The sequence below is a fragment of the Acipenser ruthenus genome, chromosome 17 (assembly GCF_902713425.1).
Source record: "Acipenser ruthenus chromosome 17, fAciRut3.2 maternal haplotype, whole genome shotgun sequence".
NCBI classification, from domain to species: domain Eukaryota; kingdom Metazoa; phylum Chordata; class Actinopteri; order Acipenseriformes; family Acipenseridae; genus Acipenser; species Acipenser ruthenus.
The window spans coordinates 851819-878565 of NC_081205.1; the positions used below are offsets into that span (position 1 = coordinate 851819).

General features: G+C 42.4%; 1 protein-coding gene across 5 annotated transcripts in view; it reads right to left on the minus strand.

The window, feature by feature from the left end:
• Positions 1–26747, minus strand: part of LOC117423489 (protein kinase C alpha type) — a 96170-nt gene that overhangs the window by 31148 nt on the left and 38275 nt on the right. For all 5 annotated transcript variants that reach the window (XM_058989708.1, XM_058989706.1, XM_058989705.1 and 2 more), the window contains exons 4-5: positions 3764–3875; positions 2773–2901 (exon numbers count right to left, since the gene is read on the minus strand). In XM_058989708.1, the coding sequence (XP_058845691.1) occupies positions 2773–2901; positions 3764–3875 (241 nt within the window). The remainder of the gene's footprint in view (positions 1–2772; positions 2902–3763; positions 3876–26747) is intronic.

Genomic DNA, 26747 nt, shown 5'->3' on the forward strand with positions numbered 1-26747 from the left:
TTTTGCATTCGTAAATTGCATGTTCCATACTTCAGGACTGTGCTGTGAAGACACTGAAAAAGACTTCTAGTCCAGACGCCTGTCATTGGACTGTAGTTTCTTTTAGTTTCTAAATTCAGCACCTTTGAGTGTTTAACAGCTAAGGATGAACCAGGCTGGAAACAGACAGTTTCCAACTGCATGTCAAATACTGCCCGGAGATGCATGAGGACCGATGTCCTGTTCCAGTGGGACAGCAGGGCATGCAAGCAGGATGGGGCAGTGAATTAAACAGACCTTTTACTGGACTAGCCAAGTACGAGAATAAAAGCCGCAGAATGTTTTGAAACTATGAAAGCCTTTACACTGTTGAGGTTTTTCGGCCCCCAAGTTTACTAAGCGCTTGTGTGAATGCTTAAATCTGCTCTGAAAGGGATAAAAACACACACATCAAGACTTGTTGGAGCTGTTAAATGAATCCTGCATTTTTTTGCTACATTGACATTCTGTTGTAACAAAATAATTTGGAGCTGTCACGAAAGTGTAGTAAATTGGGCCCTTCTATTACATATTGCTTTTTTGTTCTGCCTAACTTGTTCTTCACCTCTGTGAAAACAGGCTTTGCTTTTCTGAATCTGTTGGTACAGTCTCTGATAATCAAAATGCATCTTGCAATGCGTGTGTGAAGTGGAACTCCCAGAACAAGAGGGATTCTTTATAACACGCTTCTTTCGCACAGCACAGAAAACACGTTAGGAAAGAAAGGTTCATTTGCACGATACGGGGCTAAAAACGGCTAGAGAAATAGATTTTACATTTCTCTTTCTTACATTGCCCTCAATAAACCGTTGGTCTTTGCTCGCGGAGAAGTGTTCAGCATCTGTTACCATAACTGCGACAAAGTGCTGTCACCTGCCTTGACTTGTTAAATAACATCTTAGCTGTCCCACTTATTTATTTCTCTCAATTGAGAACTCAATATGTTCATGTCTCACATAATGTAACAAACACATAATCGGGGCCTGTTTGGTCTTGCAATGATGAAGTGGCTTAAAACTAACCTCCTTGTGAAATGTGTATTTAAGGCGTGCAGACAAACCCACCTTCCCCTTGCCCGAGACAGCCCTCCCCGCATGAGTGTTTGAACTCCAGAGTCATGCTGTTACAGTATACCAATCGATGTGCACCTTTTCCCTGCAGTAATGCATGAAGCACTGTACCCTCTAGCTGGGCTTCTGCAGTTCAAACACTCATTGCACGCAGGCTCTCGCATACTTTTACACCTTGAAGGTTCCAGATACAGGGAACGTCTCTGCAAAGATTTATAAAAAATATATATCCCCTGCTAATATGACATAAGCCGCTACAAATACAGCCACAAAAGGATGTATTTTTCTACCAACGATTGATGTTGAGCTGGAGAGTGATACAACACAGTTGTATACCAAGTGTGAAGCCAGTATCTTAAAACATCCCTCATCTTTAAATCTGTAAACCAAAAAAGGTGAATTGAGCGCAACACGACACCCATCTTGGATCCCAGGTTGAAATATTCGCAGTGGCTTGTAAAAGCTTCTCTCGTGGGGATGCTTAAGTCACTTGAATATCTGCTTTGCACAATAAACACATTTGCATTGTGATGCTGTCAAATACTGTGCTTTTGTTCTGGTAATTGCTCCAAGCCAGGCTAAGGGGAGCAAGGTATCTTTTTAAGACCATTGATTGTCCCCTGAAAAATGGTAAGACTGGCAGCTTCACTTCACCCTTTGATGGGGATGGATACGGTACCATTAGTTTGCAGCCTGCCAATACTAGATCAATAGCACCCATAAACAGGATTGGCTGAAAAGAACTGCTAGCTTGCTGCTCTCCTGTAACTGACAGTGTCGTAGCAACTGCTGTACTTTCAGTAGTGGTGGTGAAAGTGAAAGCTAAGGGACCTGCAATTGTGCACGCTGAACAGCACTCCATATTCACAGAGCAGGCTCTTCCAATATACAACCAGAAGTCACAGTGCAAGCCTCCCCACTGTTAACCATTACTACACACTGATGTTTAACGCTATTCCTTTTCCTTCTATTTCTTCATTTGTCATCTATTTTAGAAACAGGCTGTATAAATGAGTACACTTCAATTATCTGAGGGGGATTATTATAAACCTAAATAAACAAAAGCATCTAATTGCATTGCACAGCTGCTATCTTGATACTTATCCGCCAATTACAAAGAAGCTAATTAAACTGTATCCCAACGGCAACTGAACAGTGCTGTACACTCAGCTTTTCACAATGATACTGTTCTCTACACACACACACTCACGTATGCATGCATGCACGCACGCACACACATGCACGTCATATGACTGTTATTCCATTAGGACATGACAACGTGCTGCAGATAGGCTGTTTATTTTTCATTTCCCCACTCCTCTTCTTTGATCCATCTCTCTTTCTTTCCCATTATTTCTTCTTTTAATGTGTGTTTTATTCTGTTTCCTAGTAGGTATATCTGTCACCTCTTGTCATCGCAGATTTATCTGATGGCTACGATTTCTGGGGGGCATTAGGGAAACCCAGATAAGGCATCTTTCATTTTCAGAAAGAATACGTAAGAGAAGTAAAACAAATCAGACAGTAAGTCTAAGTCTGATTTGTTTTGGCTAGCGTCTAGAGTGCACTTCTTCAGTCTCAAGCAGAGCGACGTTGATGAAGGCACAAGCTGCAGCATCTTACCATTGCGATTGAGCGTTTTGAAGTTATGGCTGATACATCAGAGACCTCTCGGTTCACATACCTGTGACATGCAGCTGGTCTCCAGTCACTTCAATCTTCAGAAACAGCCGCCCTCTTCTCTCTGTGAAGTCGGTGCCACAGAGGCTGGGCACGTTCATTACACACACCTTGTGCACATTCATATCACAAGCTGGGGAGAAAGGTGGTGGGGTGAGGGTCAGTTTGCAGCGTAAAGGCAACAAGACAGAAACCAAACAGGGCACTGCGCACAGTCTGCTAGGCGGAGGTCTGGCTCCCAGGTAAGTCTCAAAAGGTTAAATAAGATCTATTTCAACATCTTTAAGATCTTTTCCCCAAGCCTAACACTATTTGTTTTACACACTCTATTTATCGGATTAATAGAGACAGCATTTCCAATGCATTTCCCACTGTCCAGCGGAGGATAAGGAGCACAGAAAAGAGATGGAAACACAAGCAAACGGACACAGCAAGGGCTGGAGGGGAGGAAGTGGAGCCTTTTACTGTTTTAATAACTTTATCCGACACGGCTGATGCTCTCTCTGCTTAACACACAGCGTGCGTGAACGCATGACACCCAGCATGTGACGTCAATTCAAACAGTGCTTAACTTCATTTAACAAGGAGAACACCATAATTGTGAACCTGGGGAAAGGCATGTCTGTGACCGGAATGCAGAGCGCGCTTGTTATTAGCATCAGCCTTGTCCTGGAATTTCTGAGTGGAGTCCCTGCAGACATCATTTAGGCTGAATGGCTGTCATCATTAAACGACTTAGCTGGTCTTAGGAGGTCATTAATAGCATTTATTTTGTAATCTCTGAGATCCAGCAATGCTAATAAATAGAATAAGTGACATGAGTTATAATGAACTCTGACTTCTTAATGAGCAACGGAAGAAAACTATTTCAAATGCGTTACAACTTACAGTATGTAATGCATCGAATTTGCTGAATTACTATTTGTCCAGCGCTCGGGGATTGCAAATCAATGTCAAGCTTATTAGTTTGCAGGCTAAATAAAAACAAAACCTACTGTCACATTTCATCCCTTGGTGAATGAGTCCGTATAGTAGGGAGCCGCAGTGATCACAAAACGTGGGGCTTCCATACGTGTGGATTTTAAACTTGTGTTTGCTTCTAGGATCCTGCAAAGAGAGGAGAGTGACACTTTTAAATATACAGACACCTTGCACTTACTAATGTTACACAAACTGTTACCGTACCAATTCCATTCCAACAACTGTATATCAATAGCAACGCCTTGTGCATTAATACATGTTGCTCTTGATAGTTTTTACACTTATTTCAGCATTTTTGTGATGTTCAGAGAAGTGCTGTATACAGCAGGTAGACTGAATTTAGGAAACATAAAGGTTAGACAGCAGACTCAGTTTGCTATAATTGTATGTGTCCCTAGGGCAGCAGTGTGGAGTAGTGGTTAGGGCACTGGACTCTTGACCGGAGGGTTGTGGGTTCAATCCCCAGTGGGGGACACTGCTGTTGTACCCTTGAGCAAGGTACTTTACCTAGATTGCTCCAGTAAAAACCCAACTGTATAAATGGGTAATTGTATGTAAAAATAATGTGATATCTGTATAATGTGAAATAATGTATAATGTGATATGTTGTAACAATTGTAAGTCGCCCTGGATAAGGGCGTCTGCTAAGAAATAAATAATAATAATAAATAAATAAATACAACAAACAAACAAACAAACAAACAATCTGCATCAATTGGAGTGGAGGCAGTGTAACGAAGCGTGTGATAACCAATTTGCTTCATGCATTAAGGGATCACCCTACAGCCTGCTGCGTTTTTCTTCCTTCTCAAACGTTAACAGTTTACGCAGCCTGTTGCTTGTTCTAAAGACGGGGTCAAACAGTTCAGAACGGTAGAACATGCAGAAAACACAAAACACAGTATCTGTGATTGTGCCAAAGAGACAATCCTGTTCCATGCCCTTTTTCTACTAGAACATTATCCTAGCAGCGTGAACATTATCACACTAGATGCTCACATTTTTTGAAGGTCTTATTAGCCTAGACACCGCTTTGTAATATTGGTCAACTACACAACTACAGTTGGCCAAGGCTAAATATTGTCTTTGAAGCCAGACTTAAAACATGAGAGATCAAAGTTTTGCCACATTCTCCCTGCTTTACTGAATGTCAGCTTTCTCCTGAACAACAATTGCAAATCACTTTTTAAACCTCTCCTGGTTGTTTAGATATGTATTTATCCACACGATACGTTGTATAATTTTAAATCAGTCTACGAAGGAACCAGCTCCCTCGGATAATGATGGATTCATGGTATCAATATACGAGTTAGGTTTGATCGATCCCAGTGCAGAGAGGAAAAAAAGCTGCAATTAACTTAGACCATCATCCGTATTTAAGCAGGATGGGTATTAATGCTTTCCTCGCTGGGAGACATTATCTATTGATTGGTGCTTTGAGAAGAATAATTGCTAAGCCGTTAAACTGCAGATAAATCGCTCCGTTTACCTTGTGTACTTCACTGACGTTGACAATCTGGGCGTCCTCTTGCAGAGCACATTACTCGTTGCCCATCACTGCTTTCCCCTCCACAGTAAACACGATGAACGATCAGGGAGATTGAATCCCTAACCCATTAACTACAGAGCCTCTCAGATGAGCATCCCACCCCAGCAGGTGCATCTCCCTGTTCCGTGCTGCTCTACGCTTTATTAAGGGTGCCCTGCTATTTGGCTGCAACACCAGTGGATGGTTGCGCTTGCGTTCTCCAGATGACTGCTGACTCACAATGTGGGAATGGTGCTTTTCATAAACCCTTATAGTGACAGGTGGCAGGTGTTCCTCAAGTCGCCTGAGCATTCCACAGCACTCTAATTAGCATGGTGGCATCATCCCTCCTGTGAGTTCTAGTGCTCTTAGCCTCATCGTTTTTCCTTGACAAAGGAAACCTTTCTCTTTGTTTTTCTCGCTTGTTTGGCGCTCTGTCACTCCGCTCCCCGGCTCACTGTCTGCCCAAGTGTCTGAACCTCCATCTCTCACCACCGAGGCGTCCTGCTGTCAGCCAGAGTTGTGTAGGGGTTACCCTCTCAGTCCAGTGTTTCTGCAGCTCTGTGCACAGGCCGTGTGATGACGCGGGGCCTGGCCTGGCTGTGCCAGGAGCTCACCTGTGATCTGCTCATCCTGTGTCACTGTACAGAGGGGTTTGGAACGGGGCTAGCAGCAACAGTTTGGGCAGGAAACCGTTAACATAATTGATTTTTACCGACACAGCTATTATTAGCATGCAGAGTCACGTTTCTCCCCCCCCCCTCTCTCCCTGCTGTGTCGTAATTACAGAGCTGTCATGTAAAGACTGACACTTTCAGTGAGTCATATCATTTGGCCCCACCGAGTCTGTGTTTTTTGTTTATCCGAGACTGAACAAGGTACAGAGGTGCGTGACACTTGCAGCCCCTTGTCATGATTTAATGTAGCAGTGCTATATTTAGCGGGCATGCACAATATATACTGAACACGGTGTGAAACCAGAGTGCAGGCAACACAAATCCCACAATGCCAAGAGCCCTTTTGTGTGTGCATCAGTGTCTGTTACTAGTCACTGTGTCGGGTCTCCTGGCTCCATTTATTATTATTATTATTATTATTATTATTATTATTATTATTATTATTATTATTATTATTTTTATTAGCAGGCACCCTTATCCAGGGCGACTTACAATTGTTACAGGTTATCACAGTACAAAGTATCGCATTATAAAATATCACATTACAAGTTATCACATTACAGAATATCATACAGATAAGAGCAGTTATGAAAGTACAGTAAGATCAAATAAGAGCAAAATAAAGAATACAGTAAGGTATAAGTAAGAAAGCTTGACTAAGAGCAGTTATAACTTATAGTAAATATTTGCTTATATGGGTAAAGTCCAGTAAGAACATGTAGTAAGTATGATAAATGGATGAGAATGATTTCCCAATAAGAGCAAATACAAAAAACATGAGGACGGTTACCTATGAGTAAAATCAAATACAAGATACAGTTATAGTTAGGAGCAGTAGTTGAGTGTGGCAGGGTATGGAGCAGTTCAGTGCAGGGACAAGCTGATGCAAGCACTGGTACAACTGCATAACACCTCCCTTCAGCACTCAGCTTGCAATGCACTGTACGTTCACTGAATACAGATTTTCTTTCTATAAATGAGGATTCCTATTATTGAAAAGAAGAACCACAAAGCCGTCACTGTGCTTTCATCCCACAGCGTTCTTCTGGTTTAACCTCAGGAGATAATGATGCCAAACGGGCGAGGGGGGGAATCATTTCTCACTTTCGACTCGAATTGACCTGCTCCGTGTGCCTCGCTCACACGCTCATGCAGTCTCCGACTGCCATCACATCAGAAGTGACTAAACCTTGGTGCCACCGCAGGGTAAACACTGCTCCGTGGGGTCAGTCCGTGTCAGACCATGCTGCCTGTTGTACAAGCTTGTTTAATAGAGCTCAGTGTACGCTGTAACAGTGGAGAGCTGGAGACATCAGGGCCATGTCAGATCTGATAAAACAGAAGCAGTCAAGTCTCTGGTGTTGATTCAGCTTATCTGTTTCTTTGTTTGTCTGTAAAGCAGAAGTCAAAGTTACAAACCCCACGCTTACAAACTGGCCACAGAGCACACCAGCCATTCAGACTATCCAACACCCTCCATTCCCAATGTGTTTGAGAATGATCCTGTATCGTACCCAACACAGCCAGGTTTACTGTCAGTCTGTGCTGACTGTGTGCAGACCCGGTATAATGGAGCCTGCAAGCCTGCACTGGGCACCCCGACCCCTGCAAAGAAATCCACAGCCTGCTCCATCAGACAGACCAGACCGAGCTCACAGCAAACCCTGTCAGGGCTCAAGCAGATGCAAATGTAAGCAGTTAGTTACCAAAAAACCACAGATTACCTTGTGTCATGATAGACATCCTTTCAATGTCTTTAGATAGGCACCCTGTACTCTGACTACAAGAACATATGTGTGTTCATTTGGGTTCTTCAATAATGAAATGGAAAACAAAAGAAATAAGACGTAAGACAGCTCTTTCGTGGGATAAGAGTTTCCCTCTGATCGAGTTTTCCTCTAGAAAGCTCTCGCTGTAGTTGCCCGTTCTATACGTTAATCAAAAGAAATATCTTTCCTGGAAACACTTCAGTTCAGCTTTCTGTACTCGGCAGCCACAAGCACACTTGGCAGCTCTTTCTACAACTTCATCAACTGCTGAACAAGTTTTCTGATTTACTTTCATAAAATGCCACACAGCTCAGTTTTATTGGGCGTCTGTTAAGCCTTGTCCCTGCAACATGCATGACTGCAATTCCCTCTGTTCACAGACAGGGGGCAGCAAATACACATCCTGTTATCAAACATGCCAGCGATTTACCCCTGTGCTGAATTCACTCGTACATTTTTTATGACACATTTTAAGAATAATGATTTGCTTTGAGAAAAAAAAAAAACAATAGAACAGCGTGACTGTTTTGAATGTATTTGAAAACAAATTGAAAGTCGTTCCAGAAAAATGTCAGTGTATGAGCATGAATATTGCATAACACTAACGTATTACAATAGATTGATATTAACTGTTACGCGACAGAAGCTGTGCTATTAAATGCAGCATTGAACTGCAATTGACAACGCCATCCACTGTGCAGTGCATCCCATAATACAGAGAATCTAAGGTTCTTGAGTATACTACAAACACTAGATACACTGTATAAGGATTAGGAATCAGGTTAGGGTTAGGGTTAGGGAATCTCACCCATAACTTTAAACACTCAATACAAAAATACAGTGCATTGAATAAACTCGGCTGCCTGTCCTGTTTGTTGGAGAGGGGGGGGGGGGGGGTACAAGTTTTTTGAGACTGCACAATTAAACACATTTTTGTCAAGGCTCAGTCAGAACCTTTAGAAAGTGTGTAGACATCAGCGCCTGGAATTTGGCAGCTTGTATTTGCTGTTGGCTATTACGACAGCACAGTCCCCATCACATCCCTGATGAAAGCAGCTTTCTTTTAATTGCACAGTGCCCCGAATCCCAGGCTCTCACAAGCTCTCTAATTAGCACAACAGCAGCCCCTCAGTATTGCACTGTACACTAGTTAACGGGAGTGACACAGCCAGCTGCAGTTAGTCACATCCACCCACACACAGCTGATACACATGGACTGGATCTTTCCTCAGAGATCCTTTAATAATAAATGTCTCACTGTGATTACTCCTGCACCTCTTTCTTTCTTTCTTTCCAGTATTATTATTGAAAGGGAGGGGGTGCTATAACAGTATCATTATTAAACTCTGCGTTGCGTAATTAACTGGATTAGAACTTCTGCAAAAGGGATATGATTAGCTGATACTACTATTCGTGTTAATACAGTGTCAGTCACTTACTTTCTGAAGAATTTTGCTTCAAGCATTTCGCTGCTATTCAGCATCAGGTGCAGGAATTTGCCACCAATGCTTTCGATATATACATTTTTTTTCTGTGATCAAGGAGAAACTTATCCTACAACGAGATCAACTTCCAAACTGTAATGACTGGTCAATATACTGCTGGAGCTGCATCAGGCTTCAATTGAAGTATCATTTCCATTGCGTGGGTGTGCCACAGTTTTTTTTTATTTGTTTTGTTCTTACAGGATAACAGGTTAAGAATGTTACCTTAACTTTATCACACAATTGTATATTTTCATCCTCAATTTAAAAAGTATGGTACTACATTTCTGATATGTAATGAAAAAAAAAAAAAAAAAAAAAAAACATCTTTAAACCTTGTCATTTTTGCAAGTTTGCAGAACATACCACCAATAATATTGATTTTATCCCCCTACATTCATCTGCTACTGTGCTATCACTGCACAGAGTCGTTTGGGCCCCTGCACTCCATCAATTTTAAATGTGTGAGAAAGTGATAAGCAGGGTTTGCAGGGGTGGCTTATCTCGCGGGCAATAGTTTGTACATGAGACAGAGTTGTGTGCCTGCAGCAGGTTTCAGAGCAGTGTCGCTGTGACCAATGCACACAGCATGGCACTGTAAGCAGTGACACAACCTCGGCCCCAGACTGATGCAGAAGATGAGAAAGGGCTGAGCAGAAAGTAAAGAAATTGATAAGAAATGTATTGGAGATGCAAAGAGGGGTGTGGAGGGGTGGGAGGTTCAGAGTTCAACGGGCGACCTCCGACCTCTTTTTCCCCAGCTGACCCAAAGGAACGGATGCTACTGAACTCTGGAGACATGTGGAGTCTCCGCTGGAACTCACTGAGCGCTTGACCAGCAGAGGTCACTAGAGCATGAACATCCCCAAGTCAACTTTCCTCTGTAACACCATGGGAGCGAAAAGGCCAATGAATCGCTCCCTGGGGGTCTCCAGGATTCGACCCACACTCGCATTACCCTCCCTGCCCTGCCTTTATTGGGTGAGCCACTGAGGAATCTAAATGCATTTATAACCACAGAGCACGTGTCAGCTGCTATCTTCAATCTAATTAATAATTATGATATGATATCTTTCACTTCATTATTACTATTAACTAATTTGTTTTTTTTTAAATCCGAAACAATATCCCTGGGAGGAGAGAAAGCAAACACAGCCTAGACTACCAGTGACATTTTCATTATTGCTTTCTCCCGGGCTGACGAATGGCGGGATTAAGGATCAGTTAAAAAGCGTGTCAGAGGGGAAATCGAGGTATTAGCAGCTTAGAAGGGATGAACACAACTCCCATTGTAATGGCTCTGCACTGTGTGTTCCTTACAGGGAAAGAAATGCACGAATGACAACTCTCTGTTTCATCTTCAACTGTGTCTTCTGCTCCTGGTTTCTGTGCTGTGTTAGGGTTACTGTAAACATTTTTAGCCTTTTAGCAAAACAGTCTTTCTTTTTATCTTTCTTTCTTTCCTTCAGTATTCATTAATTCACTTACTGTACTTGGCAGAATCGCATACTCAGTAATACCGGCCCTGACACACGACTCAGGCTCACAAAGAGGTGGTCATGCAATGCAATGTAATGCAAACCATCACTGGTATGCTGTTGAAATGAAAACTCCTAACAGACAGTGAAGTAAGCTATTTTAAATATCCTCAGTACTCACGCAGTCTTGTCATACACCATCCAGTCACAGGCAAGTATACATTACAATAATGAATGAAACAGTGGACCTGCATACAATATCATTTTACACTTACTGGAAAAACTTTGACAGGGAAAATGACTTAATAGCTAATTAAGTAACATATTGCCAAAGCGCGCTCTTTAGTTTCCTGTTCAATCTGAGCTTGACGAGGTCTCTCATTTCAGGCTGAAATTATCACAGAGACTTCAGGGCTTCTGAACTCTTCCACTTTGATATTCAAAGCTGCATGACTTTGAACAGGCTGCTGCAAAGTCTTAATGTTTACTAGTGATTGGCTGTCTGTCAGTTTACACAGGGAATAATAACGCGCCATTCTTTGCAAACTTCTGCAACCCCTATGAGATTTCTTTTTGAGTCACCAAACACATGTACACAATACAAGTCTTCTAATATGAGTTGACTGCGTTATCATTGAATTGCATGGAAAGGCAAGAGCTGGACGCAGACTTCAAACCGCATGGTGAAAGGAAGAGCGTCTTACCATCCAACAAAAGAGCAAGCTCTGTAGTGGAGAGGCGAGTACGTGTTGTATGCTGATGTCAGTATGTTTAACTCATCACTGCTAGGAGGAGATCAGTACATCGTTTTAATAGCCAGGCAGTCCTGAACAGTATATGACTGTAATGGAAGTCACAGGATCTTTATCACTGTATGGTGTGATTAAAAACACAGCATCTCCTGCAAACACCAAGCCTCAGTGATCAGCACACAAGCACAAGGATGTTGGTTTATCAATGTCTACATCCTAGTGGGGAATGTCACGCTAGCAGACTTGTTGGTACGTCACTTGTTACTTTACTGCAGTGTTTGACAATACATACTGCAGTGAAAATTGACAGTGTTAAATACTGCACAGATAGCCTCTGTTTTCTCAGCCTTCTTCATGACTAACTCAAAGAAAAAAAAAAAAAACAGTAAATGAAATACCTTTCTGCAGAAATGCAAACTGACAGCACTAATTTATAAAAGACACCAGGAAGTACTAATTAGAATGCTTGTGTTGCTTCACCATTTCCACTAATGATTCATTAATCGTTATAAATAAGGGAGCAGGTGAGTGGGCTTTACCTACTATGTACAGTGGAGCCAGAGGAGAGTAAACGTCTTTGGTGGCTAAGCCTCCCGCCCTTCGCAAATCCAGCTGAGGTTTGAGAACGAGATTGCACAACTGTGCTGTAGTCTCAATAAGATATTTATACAGTATTACATTAAAATACTAAAGTCATCATCATGCCCTTCGAACAATCAATCAATCTGGGGAAACACAGGGCTGTATTCATCACAGATCTTACACACAACTGCAATTTCATTTTGTGTTCAAATGAAGGCTTTTGAAAGGAATGCATTTCAGATTGGATCACTGTGTGGTGCTGGTACAACAAGGGAATAAAACAAGGGTCTCAAACAAATCTTGTTTCATAATATAACAGAATATAATACTTGATGGACTGCAAAGTATTGAAAAATGGTTATATAGTAAACTAACACATTTGTTATACCGCTCTGAAGCACAGTCTGCTCTGCAGCTCTGATAATGAACTTCCTTCAGCGCTCGTGCCAGTTGAGTCGTACAGCATGAAACGAAATAAAACCAAGAAAAAAGGACCTGCAGGATTTTAACTTCTAAATGCTTTCTCAGGCTGTGTTGGGAAAGGGAACCCCACAAACCAAGCCCGAGAATAAAAACAAAGAACTATCAATACTTGAAAGCAGAAAGGGGATAGACCATGGCAACTCTCCATACGCGAACCCTAAAACCAAACCAGTCACCATGATCTCTCCGCTCAACCCGCTTCTGTGTTATGAAAAAAAAAAAAAAAACTTGAGTGGAGAGCAGGGTTTGTGCGCTGGAGGAGGCTGGATAATGTATAACCTCAATTAAAATACTGTACTCGAGTCTCAAGTGGCCACCCAGGCAGCAACATGAGGCATGCAGTTAAATCAATGCCTGTCATGTAAACCCCCATCTCCCTTGCTGAACCCAGTCTCTGAGCGACTGTTTCCCATCCACAGGCTCCATCTCTCCAGCGGCAGTGCAGTTGAACCGCATCACTGACGATGTGAAATGGCATTTCAGAGGCACTTCTGCACGACGGCGCTGTATCAAAGCTTTTAGCTTCATTAACACCAAAGGGTGACGACAAAACCGCTAATGACAATCCTGGCATCAGACTAATACATACTAATTAGTGCACTTACTGTCGCTGGCACGAGTTTAAACACCTCTCAGAATGCACCTAATGTACACTGTGATGGATATAAATGCGTAGACCACATCTGCACATCTGTTGAGATGAAACACAGACCATTCTGTGGAAGACGCTGAGCCATGCACTAGTTTTGTTGGCTTAGTTTAAAGAGAGCAATCTCCTGTTATCACTGTGTAATTGAAAGCTTGTGAGCACCACCTTCGAGGGCTTGCTGCCTTGTGGAGAGGTGAACAGAGGCACAGAAACTCCTGATATAGAGCACTGTGTTTCATACCTAAAGGAAGCATGACTAGCACAGCACGATTGAGAAGCAGGGGTCTAGAAACTCCATGCAAACTGCTCTGCAGAGGACAGGCTTCATCGAGCTGCAGGTGCCATCAGACAGCAGCTGAGTCTGCTAAAGATAGATTGAGCTGGTGGTCTGATTACAGACAGCCTCGCTAGTGCTGGGCACTGCACTTAAAGCCATGTCAGAAACTATTTTTAAAAGCAAAAAAATGAAATGCAGAAGAAATTATATATATATTACACACACACACACATATACATATATATATATGTATGTATATATATTTTTGTTTTGTTTTGTTTTATTTTTAATAATAGCGAGTGCAGTTATTATTTAGTGCAGGCGAACTGAATTCCACCCTCCTGTTCTGGGTGAGTTTCTTTTCGTTTTAATTGGAGGCACGGCATGGCAGTGTTGTATTACTTAACAGACTGTGCTCTCATTAGGGGATACAGGCAGCTGGTTAGGGACATGCTATCCACCTAGTTAACTTTGCAATCTCACAAACAACAACCCCACCCCCCCGCCCCCAAAACGAGGTTCTTTAACCCTTTCAGGCATGGTGACCTCATATGGGGAGGGATACACATATCTCTCTTCTAGTCTTTCAGATGGGGACACATGGGGGCAAATGCATGCTCATATGAGGTGTTTTCCCCCATACAAAGCAATGGGGAAAGAAAAAAAAAAGAAAATAATTTTCAATGCAAACTATATTTATTATTTGTCCAAAATGACATTTCTTCAGCTCTTTTCAATATTTCATGCATGCAAGGGTTCAGAATTGTTTTGCACGCAGTCTCTAAGGCCCTTCTCCTTTCAGACCCAAACCCTTAATTCTTACTTGACCCCGAAGAAGGGATTTAACATCAGGAACTAAGCTGTACACATTCACTATTAAGAAGCCGTTAGTATACTCTAAATCTAAAAATACACCTTTCCATACTTCTTTCGAAATGCACAATGTAATATTTGCAAAGTAAATGGCAATGAAAGGCAGGCAATATGTGTGGGATTACCCTTCAGCTGTAAAGGCTTAAAGTGGGGATAAATCAGCTTTATTTGGTGCACATTCTCATCTAGACAAAGCTCTCGATAAACATGTTATTCAGCGGGGGAGCAACTCATGTCTGTGATTCAACCTATGTTTAATATCGAGATAGCTGTGTGGGCTGAAGGAAAGTTCAACTCATTAATGGGGTGCAAGAGTATGCTTTATACATTTCCCAAAAACGCCTCTATCCACCAACACAGCTCTGCTGCATTTGAACCCAGATGAAAGCACAGAAAAGACACCATATTGGGTGCAAAGCAGGCAAGTGGATATGCAAGCAAACCAAAAGCGGAAGGCTACTACTTGCCCATACTGTACATCGAGGTGCAGCATACAGTGAGTGATCCTTAACTGAGATCAGAGGTCAGCTAGGGGTGAAACTGACTGCTTTTCATGTTGTATCAGAAGGCCTCCTCGTTGTCCTGCAGTAAGAGAATTTGCATAATGTTGTGAATGGAACATTCATTAGACTGAAGCTCGATTTTAATTGCTTTTAAGTGACTGCGCCACACAACATCTGCAGCTCCAGAGTGCACCATGAATCAAGCAGCTCAGTCAGCCCAAAACAGACAGAACAATCCGATTCTATATGTTCTCTCTCGCAGTGAATGCTTAACAGACCACGCAGTACAGCGCACTGCACTGGAATGCTATTCATTCGATCTCAGTGTACAAACTGAGTGTTTATAGAAAACTCTTCTGCTCTCCCATCATCTGTTTGTAAGAAATCTGCATGCTGCACCTTGTCTTCTTTGCTTCATTATGTAGACAGTGTGTGCGTTTCCCTTGCACTCCAAAGTGCTATTCAGATCCTTCACCACTAAGCTTTGGTGTCCAATTCTAGTTTTAGATCTAAATTACCCTTCAACAAGCTTCCAGACACCCTCTGTGCCAAAACAGTCTCAGTACATGCCGGGGGCTGGTTTGGTTCCAGTCTTCTGTGTATTCTGCTTTTGGAAAGCTGACGTCTTTTGAAACCTGCTTGTCACTTTGCTGCACAGAAATAATTATCCTGATACTGCACTACCTGTGCAGAAGGTTATTCAGGAACGAAATCCAAAAACTCATTCAAGTACAGGGATACTTTAAAACTTGGTATGGGCATGAAAAATCAGTTATTTAACCTTATGCATTCTTCTTTAGAATCGATTAGTATTTTTCTTTCAGTCATCACATCCTGGAGACTTTCAAGCTACCATGGTGTCTGTAAAACTTTGTGATGTACTTCCACAAGGATCACAGTGTTGGGAGACAGGAACCTGTTTTTGGGCAATGTTTCATTGTAACAAACTCCTGAGAGAGGAGAAAACATCGATTGATCAAGCGCACAGGTGCAAATCAAACTTCTCTTTGTGTTCATTCTTCTAATTAGAACTGGGGGCTTGGGTTACTGGTGATTTATTAGTTGCACCCACTTGACTTTCCCGATGAGCACAGTATTTTTCCTTTTTGCGTAATTGACTCGTGTTTGAACCTTTTTCTGCATTAGCCATTAGCTCCGAGACCTCGTAAACTAATCAGACAGGATTAAACTGTTATTCAGAAGACACTCTGCGTGCAGGGGCTCTGACAAACAAAAAACATGTTTTTTAAGCTGCTGTTGGCTTACTGGGTGTGTATGAATTGTGGTATGTTTGTTTAATGGTGACATACCTGGGCAGTTTCATGACAGGACAAGACAGGTGATAAGATCAGCTAGGGAACGGTGCACAGTTTGCTGTTGAAACTTGAACACAAACAGTCTGATGCTGTCTGACCCCAGTCATGTTAGACAAGATCGGAGCCTGCACTGTTTCAATCAGCTAGGTAACTATCAGTGTGCCACTTCAGATCAATTTCAAAATGATTTCTGCTCGCCCCAGGAACATCTGTGTACTGTACTAGTTTTGGCTACAATGTTATAACACATTTTGCTGAATTACTAACTGAAATGTTTGATTAAGGAAAAGCGACTTGCCACTGATAGAAGCTCTCCCTGAGGAACTGGCCACAGACAGCTCCTTCCAGAATAACGTAAACCCAGGGTCTGTGGAGAAGCACGGCTGCCATGTTCAGAGAAATCAGCTTGATGAGGCCGCGGCTAAGCTTCAGATACTGTTACACATTCCCTCCCACATTAAAACACTGTTGACTTTTAAAAAGGTCAGACCTGCGCGCTGATATTCATACAACAATCTGCATCTCATTAAAAAGCCATCGGTCGGGCTAATAAGCTAAGCATCAAGAGGCATTACTGTGCAACCCAATACCACACAACAACCACACTGGTCTCAATAATCGCTCTCCAGCAGCACTGTGGTGTTTTTTCAGTCTAAATGATCTAAATAGCAGCACTGTATCAGTCATTTAGAGCAGAGTCCAGTGTCTCCACACATACAGGAACAAGATCACTAGAGCAGAGCAGCCCAGTGTCTCCACACATACAGGAACAAGATGACTAGAGCAGAGTCCAGTGTCTCCACACATACAGGAGCAAGATGACTAGAGCAGAGTCCAGTGTCTCCACACATACAGGAACAAGATGACTAGAGCAGAGTCCAGTATCTCCACACATACAGGAACAAGATGACTAGAGCAGAGTCCAGTGTCTCCACACATACAGGAACAAGATGACTAGAGCAGAGTCCAGTGTCTCCACACATATAGGAACAAGATCACTAGAGCAGAGTCCAGTGTCTCCACACATACAGGAACAAGATGACTAGAGCAGAGTCCAGTGTCTCCACACATACAGGAACAAGATGACTAGAGCAGAGTCCAGTGTCTCCACACATACAGGAACAAGATGACTAGAGCAGAGTCCAGTGTCTCCACACATATAGGAACAAGATCACTGGAGCAGAGTCCAGTGTCTCCACACATACAGGAACAAGATCACTACAGCAGAGTCCAGTGTCTCCACACATACAGGAACAATGGATTATAATGGTCGCTGCATGAATGGTACATTGAGAAGTCCATCCAATATGATGTCATCCTGCACATGTGCAGTCGCTCTAGGCATGGTGTTATATGATGCTGTATTTTGCTCCTTGTGCTTCATAGTCGAATGAAACCTTCAGAATAATGTTACGTTAATGTATTGAATTACCGCTTTGTAGTTTTCCATATGCAGTATTTCTTTGATTACATGATGTTAAATAAAAGACCTAAAATGATGTTCATATATATTTCTTTTAAATTATGCCTCAACCCTAAATTCCAGGAGATGCAAAACTTTTGGCCACAGCTGTACATGGTCAGGACATCTTATTTTCATTCGATCTGATTGTGAAGCAAGCCTAGAAGTTTATTATTCAGTGTCTGTTGGGAGTCCTTTTCTTTTTCTATGTAATTCTGTAATAGGTGTGTGGGAGGAGGAGAGAATTAGATTTATATAAACTGCACCACTTGAACACATAAGGAGAAAACCAAGCAGGGCCGTAGATTTCCTTTGTCAGCATTTTCCGCGTGACAGAAGCAATACAATGTATATAGAAGCTGTTTTTTTAATACACTACGTTGCAGCGCAGTACGTGGGTGTGCGTGGGATAACCCACTGCAAAAGAGGACCACTTCACACAGAATTAAGATGTGAATACATCTCATTTACACCAGGGATACAACTTATTTAGTAAGCGGAATACATTCGTAGTGAGGAGACCCTTATTTATTCCAGGGTGGTTGGCCCAGCCTGCTCAATGATATACAGTAAAGAACTGAAAGGTTACCACATGGTCAAACATACTCTTAGCAAGCGCAAAGCTAGTTAGAGACAGCCAACAGATACCAAACCAATAACCTTTCAATGTATTCCCATTTGTCTGAAATGGAAAAACCTGTTATTGCCTGTTGAGGCATTGTGACTGGATTAAAAAGTCTGGGACGTGGTCTGAATTAAATGTCATTATTGTTTTTCTCATTGTTATTTGCAGATTCATCGCCGTGCTGAAGTTCACTGTGGGTGGCAGATGACTAAACTGAAATGTGGTGGGTATTTAGCTGAAATGCAAATACAGATAAAGAGACATTATACTGAACTGCAATCTTGCTTATGCTATAAGTGGCAGGGTACGTTTGAACTGGCTCTGTCGCTTGGTGCAAACAATGCCTTACATTGATGGCAAGCTTGTCTGCCACCCCCCCGCCAATACCCATGAAGCATTCCTGGATGTCTCTGTCAAGATAAAGCTTGTTGTTCTTCTAAAGACAATACAATCTGTGAAAGAAAAGGAAGCTTGTATTTGTTTCTTTGATTTGCATAATAGTACTGTAGTCAATAATTACATGATTGGGTGGGTACAGTACATCCACAGGTCACACGCTTTACAGTAAATATAACACTGCAGACCTGGTTTTCAATGCAGTAACTAAGCAAAACTTCACTAAGCCATACTGATGGATAAAGTGCAAGTAGCGTTAGATGTCATGGGTTTATTTGTTCACCTTTGCCATGTATTTTGATGGTGTTTTGCAATAATTCTGAGTGGCTCTGTGTTCTATTGCTCAATCATTCTGAGGGGTTCTGTGTTCTATTGCTCAATCATTCTGAGGGGTTCTGTGTTCTATTGCTCAATCATTCTGAGGTGTTCTGTGTTCTATTGCTCAATCATTCCAAGGGGTTCTGTGTTCTGTTTCTCCTATGTTGTTGTGACAGGCTAGCGTCACGGCCCAAGCTGTTACCGTCAGGAAAGAGACCCAGACAGAGGAAGCTGCAGTTTATCCAGCTCCACAGTTTCTGAGGTATACTGTTTGTCTCTGCATTTATGACCCAGTTAATTATAAATGAAGAGGTCCCTACTGTATGTAGCAGAATTTGCTGAGACCAGCTGTGCCCAATGGGCTCCTGTTAAAAGCTTCACGTAAACACTGAAGGCCATTTCCGTAATGCATCGCTTTTGGTTAATAGGGTTATAATTCTGCACCGGGAGACAAATGGGAGATTAAATCCCTTGAGCTAGAGGATGATCTCACCATGGTAACAGTGAAGCTGAGGACGATCATTTTCTATACTGTGACTTATAATTAAGCAATGCAATGTCTCTTTGTAGACCTTGGGTATCCTTGTGGTTCTCCACCGCCAAATACAGAAACAGCAGCCTTTGACATAATGGGATTCATCAGCCAAATCAGCAGGCGCCTTTAATGTTCCTTTTGAATAGCTGCTGAAAGCTTATTTTTAATTACAAAAATAAATGCATAACATGTAATGTAGGAACTGGAAATGAGGATCACGTATTACTGAAGCTTGATGCACATTGAACACAGTACCAGAACGGAACAACGTTTCCAGCCAATAAATATGCAAAGATCTCCCTGTCCCATGCAGGTGCCTCCTCAATGTGAAGCAGCAGGCTGCTACTGCACAGCGGCTCTGGGATGACGTGCTGCTGACTGCAGTATATTCAACAGCACAGCTGGACCAGACTGCCTGTGTGCACTCAGGGCTTACTGCGCTGAATATCGATCCAGCCGTAGGTCACAGCTAAGGACACACGGCTATTTGGCCTTCCAAATGGACTGCTGGTAAACACAGGAGCCTTAGGAATTTGCGAGACTGGTGTCAAATGCAGGGACTTAGGGGCAGTTAGTCACCATACTTCACTACTGTACGTTTCATCTGCCTCATCATCTCCTGCCCTGGAGTCCTTTTTGGTTCTGCATGAGAAGATCTACCAGATGGTAGAGCCTTCATCAGCAGGCCCTGTAAGCATTCCACAGGGTGTCACATCAATTCAGCATAACAGGCAATATCACAGATTTTGCCACACATTTTCTCTCTTAAAATTGGACGGCCACACCACCTGGACTATCTGCACCACATATCCAAATTATCTGAATATGTTTTCCGCCTTGGCTTAGCAACATTTCACACCAGAGAGACAACTCAACCTTCACTTATGGGACACCCTGTCCTTCAGTGCAGTATGCTGCAGTACACTAGAATGAAAATGCCTGTGCTCATGCTGTATGAGATATGCACATTATTATAATTGGTCCAAATGGTAAACAAATCATTTAGATTGGAGAGTAGTGAGAAATCTATATTGGTACTAATTACGTTCTTTGGGAGCTTTACTCCAGCTAAAGGCTTTGTTAATCAGTTAATGTAGCAGAAACTACTTTAAATTCAGCTTGCGCAGTCTGAAACTATTTCATAGTTTGAGAAACCCTTGAGAAATCCTTGTCAAGTCAACCCCACAGCTCTCCCCGCGCTCTCGCAAGGCTGTAATCCCCGCCCTTGTCTATGAAGACTCACGTTGCAATAAACCAATGTTTCTCTGCACGTTTCTGCGAGATCTGTAAAATATGAATGACACTGGAGATTACCAAACCCTAAATGAAAATAAATAGCACTACATTATTGAACACTACATTGCTGTTTCTACGCACAATGTTTGTACCAGCGTGCAATGTGTCGCAGCCAACTCCAATATCTTGTTGAATAACAGATTGCTTGAAGTGAAGAAACTTTCAAAGAAGAGATAAACGGTGCCTGAAACCGCACTCCAAACTGAAGCCAAACAGCTCGTAACAGCTGCCAAAACAGAATCTTTACAGGGGCAGGGGTTAGTGCGAGGTTCTACTAATTACACAATTCATATCACTCAGTAGGTGGCGCCGCAGCTCTGCATGTAAGCAGATGCAAAGCATTAACACGCACAGGACACAAATCAGTCACTTGGGAGGGGGTATCAGCACACATCGGTCAGTTGAGTGTAGAAAATGGAAAATGCCATAAGAGCATGTGAACAATTTAAGAAATAAACAGGTCAAGCCTCCCAGTGCACCAGAGGAAGCTGCTTTAAGGGTTTCAAAAGTGGCATTTTCTATGGTACGAACAGACCGACATCATCAATGATTCAGACAAGAACTCCCCGTGGATCAAGATGAACCCCCCCCCCCACCCTTTCCCCAGCAAACAGGGAAAAAGGAAGGTAGGCAATTACAAAGGTCTCCATGGAAACACTGATTTTTACAGTGTGTGCTGTGCCAGTCATTTCTGCCCCCTCTGTCCCAGTGTGATTCAATCAGTAATTACTAATTCATCCATCGCCACGGCTTCTAATACATGAGGACCCAGGTGGGACCCTTCATTTGATAAGCAGCCTACTCACATTTTTATAAAAGGTGTCCCACATGCCCTCCTGAATTTAATCTGATTAATAACTACAAAGAACAAGCATTTATAAATATCTTTCATGTTATCAAGCAGGAGGAAGAAAAAGCGCTAGGAAAGAGATAAAATCGCATCCTTAATTGGTTCACTGTGGGCTGGGACTCATGCAGCGTTCATTAACACAGCTAGTGTGCACAGCAGACTGCAGACCAGGTCTTTGTTCCAGCCAAGGCTTTAATTATATATCCAACCTCTGGCCAGGTCCTAAAGTTCTAAACTAATCAATAGTACCTATTAAACATGGACTGGACTAGCACACCAGGACTGGAGTTGCCTACCCCTAGTGTAGATAATATTGCAATCTACTATTACTATGTCAGTAGACATCTGCAGGGACGTTGTCTTCCCCCATTCAAGAGAACCATTCTCTTAAACATGTTGCATAAGTATAATGTTTTGTCACCAGGTGGCACTATACGCCAAGTAAAACACAGTGTTTACTTAGTCTTCAGATTGCTAATACATCAAAGTATTTCCTTCAAGGATAGAAATAAGACTCCTATTGCACTGCAGTTTCACCTATTCCAGGTTTTAATACGGGCTCGATTATCCACAGTGTATCTCTAACAAGCTCAGGTGTGTCTTACTGAACTCATAGTAAAATGTCCTCTTTCTTGTTGTCCTGTTTGTGTTTTTAGACAATCAATCACATTTTTATATAGATTACTATTATTATTACTATCCTCGCCTTCAATCATTCAACCCAATTAGCCATATTGAAAATCACATAAAACGACAAAGCTACACAAATTAAAACGGACGACTGCTGTTTTTGTTTTGCTCATTAAGATCACATCTGATCTTTTAAAAGCTCTAGGGACACATATCAAACAACACCGCAAATCAAAGGATTAATGTCTTCTGAGTTGTAACTTAATTGCTAAAGAAAACTGGCTTGTAGCCTCTCAGTGAGGCTTGACAAGCTGCTGCATTTCCAGACAATCAGATCCTAAGTATTGATTTTGTTCAATAACAGAAGCACACTCGCTGCTGTCGGCTATCCCCAGCTCCCTCGCAATGCCTGCATGTGGGATTTCAGCAGGTTCTCCACAATCAAAGTTTCCTCATCAGTGATTTTAACTGCAGTGCATGAAACAAACCAGACCACAAAGCACCTCCATCAGTATCAGCTTGCTATGAAATGAATGTTATTTTTTCCTAAAATTTTATTTATTTGTTGTTTTATTATCCTGTTACAGTATGCATGTTCTGTGTTTATCTACCAGGCTTAACAACTGTTCAAACCAAAACGGCTTCTGAAAAGACTGCCCGAGGCGTCGAAATCACGTGGAGAAGCATATCACCGTCTCGTCTATGGACTTCCATGCACAGACCAACGCTAATAAGCTTCCCCACCTCACGTCCCCACCATCAGCCTAGAGTAGTATTTTACAAAACCATTTCTGATAGAATAGTAAGTAAGGTTAGCTAGCAATAATCAGAGGGGGATAGACGATGACATACATAAACAGGACATTAAACCGGTAAGAAAGGAAGCATTAAGAAAATGTAACTTACAAAGTATGTCTTCAAGCCACTGTGAAAATTCTTAAACAGTCTGTACGACACTGTTTAAAGCTAACCAGAATCCTGGCAATCCGGGGGAAACTCTGTGTCTATAACTCTAGATTTACTCCATTCACCAAGATGAACCTGACTAGGCAGTGCTGCTGCCTGTCACTACTGTACACAGTTCCATCACCTGCTGTACAACTGCAGTGTAACTCCTCAGTCACTGTGCAGACTCTGGAGTCACATGTGAGTCGCTGCTCCCTCTCACAGCAGCTTTACAAACAACAAACACTCTAGCAGAGCACCGAGGAGGACATCATTAGTGGTTTATTAAACAAACAAACCCTGTCAAACCAATGAAGGAACCCCCTCAAGGGGAAGCTGAAGCAGCACAATTAGCAACAGGGCTGTGCTGAGCGGTTTCTCAGGACAGAACAGTGAGAATAGGCTGAGAGGGAAGCCTGTCTGTGTCAGCTGCTAATGAGCTGTGAGACGTGAAGCCGGAGGGACACAAGGTGCTACAACAAGCCCTGGGAAAGAAAACACCATGGCTTTCAGTTTAGTCAACGATATAGAGGGCTGCTCATGATAACCAACGGGGACACACTTATATTTCAAATCATGCAAACGAAAACGTAACCCATCTGCACACTTCCTGTGCTGAAAACGGGGCTTCCTTTACAGTGCAGTAATTGAGAATCCTGAGGCACACCTAGAGGGGGTTGCTTTGTCAGGTGCAGTGAAGGAACCGTCCTGAGATTTCCTTTGGCGTGCATGCTGATGCTGTCTCTAAACAATCCAGTGTAGGCATGTCAAATGAAGCTTGCTAAAAAGTGTGGGAATTCGGATTGCTTCACTATGGCGTTACAATTCCAAAACAATCAATAAAACAAACACAAAGCGTGTCAGGTTTGCACAGATCAGCAGCAGCAACGCGTGTCGGTACAGTACAGTACAATGCATACAGGTCCTGGACTAGCTGCTGTTCAATTCCAGCAGGGTCCACTGTACTGTGCAACAAAGCAGGCTATTGCAATGCAATTGCCGGCCGAAGGAAATGAAAATCTGGAGACAGTTTAGCAGCCTACCCTCTAAGATATTAGAACAGGAGCCTCCCAGTACAAGATACAGTTCCAACGAATTCTGAAAAAATACAGGAATAATTACTGAGGGCTTGGCTTCTGTGAGCACTGGCTCTTACATGTATTGGAAAGCAAAGCAGATTTAAACTGCATGTCTAGGTTCTGGTTTGAGGACTGGAATAATAAGAGCAGGGTTGGCTGCTCTCTCAGACTTGGCAAATTCAATAACTGCAAGCAGAAGAAACCTGAACTTCTACAGTATTAAAGCTTCTATACATCTCATTCCCAGCACAGAGTATTGTGTTATAATATTTTTTCTTTTTCCCTATGACTATTTATTAATTTACTGTACCTACACAATGCACCAAGGAGCTATACAGCGGTTACTGATCCCCTGACCGGCAATCCTCTGCCCGAGCCCTCTTTGTTTAAACCAGGATAGAATTACTTCGGGCTTGGTTCTTCCCCAGACTTTCACAGACAGTTGTAAATACCTTTCTGCCTTAGCTTATCTATTTAAGAGGGACAAATCCCTCAGATCAGACCAAGACAAATGCTAATGCAAAGCAAGGCCTGGGAAACACTGTGCTGGCTTCTCATTAGTATTCTGTATTGAGCATCAAGACAGCAGGTATTTAACAGTTACCCTTTTCAATGACACCTGCTGTCACTATCTGCAAGTGCTGCTAGCTTCCCGCAAGTCATCTCCTAGCATCCTACAAATCCAGAAGTCATAATGACTTCTAGTGACTCAATGAAACAGACAGCAAGTTTCCCCTAAAATGTGTGTGCTGGAGGGAAGAGGGAGTACAAATTCACATATGTCAGACAGATTCGTAAGTTCCAATTTATACATAGAATGGTGTGGAGCCGTTATCAGACCTGAATGCTGCTTCATCCCAATAAATGAAGATCAATGTCGAAGACAAGCTGGTGCAATAGACAGTAGTTACAATCGGCATATGTGCTGTCAGAATGCTTGAGAACCTGTTAACTAGCAGACAAGCAAGAGCATTACTCACACCTAGTGTAGCTAGACCTCAAGCCTCTCATCACTTCTGACACGCTGCAGTTTACACAGCCCTGTGTATCTGAAACACATTACACAGTGATGCACTGCTGTTTGTCTGCCTGTTAAAGTTTGAACCTTTTTAGAATTCCGTGGAGCTGTTTCTCACCCTGTGGAGCTGTTTCTCACCCCGTGGAGCTGTTTCTCATCACGTGGAGCTGTTTCTCACCCCGTGGAGCTGTTTCTCATCACGTGGAGCTGTTTCTCACCCCGTGGAGCTGTTTCTCATCACGTGGAGCTGTTTCTCATCACGTGGAGCTTATTCAGAGGTTGCTCAGTGATGCATGTCAATTCTAATCAAGTACCAGTAGCGTCTCGTCATGCACCGAATCCCTTCGTTTCTTTGAGTTTTACCTTGGAATCCAATATACTTCTCAGTGCATCACTCAACACTTTGTAACGTTAAACAGTTTCTGGAATATTATTCCAGTGATGCATTTTTTTTGTCTGATTTGCTTACTGAAGATTAAATCTTTCGCTATATAAAGTACAGTACCTGGGATTGAGAAATCTGATCACACATCCTTTAATAGGAAGTGATGTGACTCAATCGCCTAATGTATGGGCTGCTGCTGAGAGCTTGAGCCTTATACACATAATCATAAAGGCATGATGTATATCAATTCACCTGAATACATGGTGTCTTACTGTATATATTATAGGTACTCAGCCATATAAGTTATGGGGGGGAACAAGCTCTGCATCTGCTTAGCAATGTGCCCCAATTTATTGTGCTGTTGGATTTCAATGAACCCACGGTACATTTCAATATATAAAAAAGTAAATAATTCTTCTTCTTCTTCTTCTTCTTCTTCTTCTTCTTCTTCTTCTTCTTCGAGAAAGGAGGTCCTGCAAACAGGGACTAGGGATACCTCATCACGCTTCAGCAGCCCCCTACTGGACAGGCACCTAATCAGCAACTTCCCAAGCTTGGATCTTGCCGTCCAGGGTTCAGCAGCTTGGGTTCCGTAAAAAGAAAAAGGGCATTACAGGGTTAAATCAGTGACTGCACAAACCTTATGGGTTTAGGAGAACTCGGTTTGGAGCTTGCATCAAGTGCTGTCTGTGATCATCTGCAACTGAGGACTGCATTGCCCAACAATCACTTCCATGAAATGAAATGGGAGTGCAGTCACATGTTCAGGGTGCTCCTGTGCACACCCTGGCGGAACCAGGCGCTTCCCTGGGACGTCTCAGATTGATGGACCCCAGTGTTGTTGCTGTTTTTTGCTTGGATCTTTGCTAGTCTCAGACAGATGGAAACGGATGGCAGAGATGATTACAGGAGGAACAAATCTATCATTATCCAGTATCCTGAGATCAATGCAGCGCCCTGAACAAACTGCCTGGCCTTGCAAACTGAAAATCAGGAGGCAATGCATGCATTATAATATACTGCACAATACGGACTAATCATTTGAAATGATCAAACCTTCTATTTCTCTGTGATACATTAGGTATCAT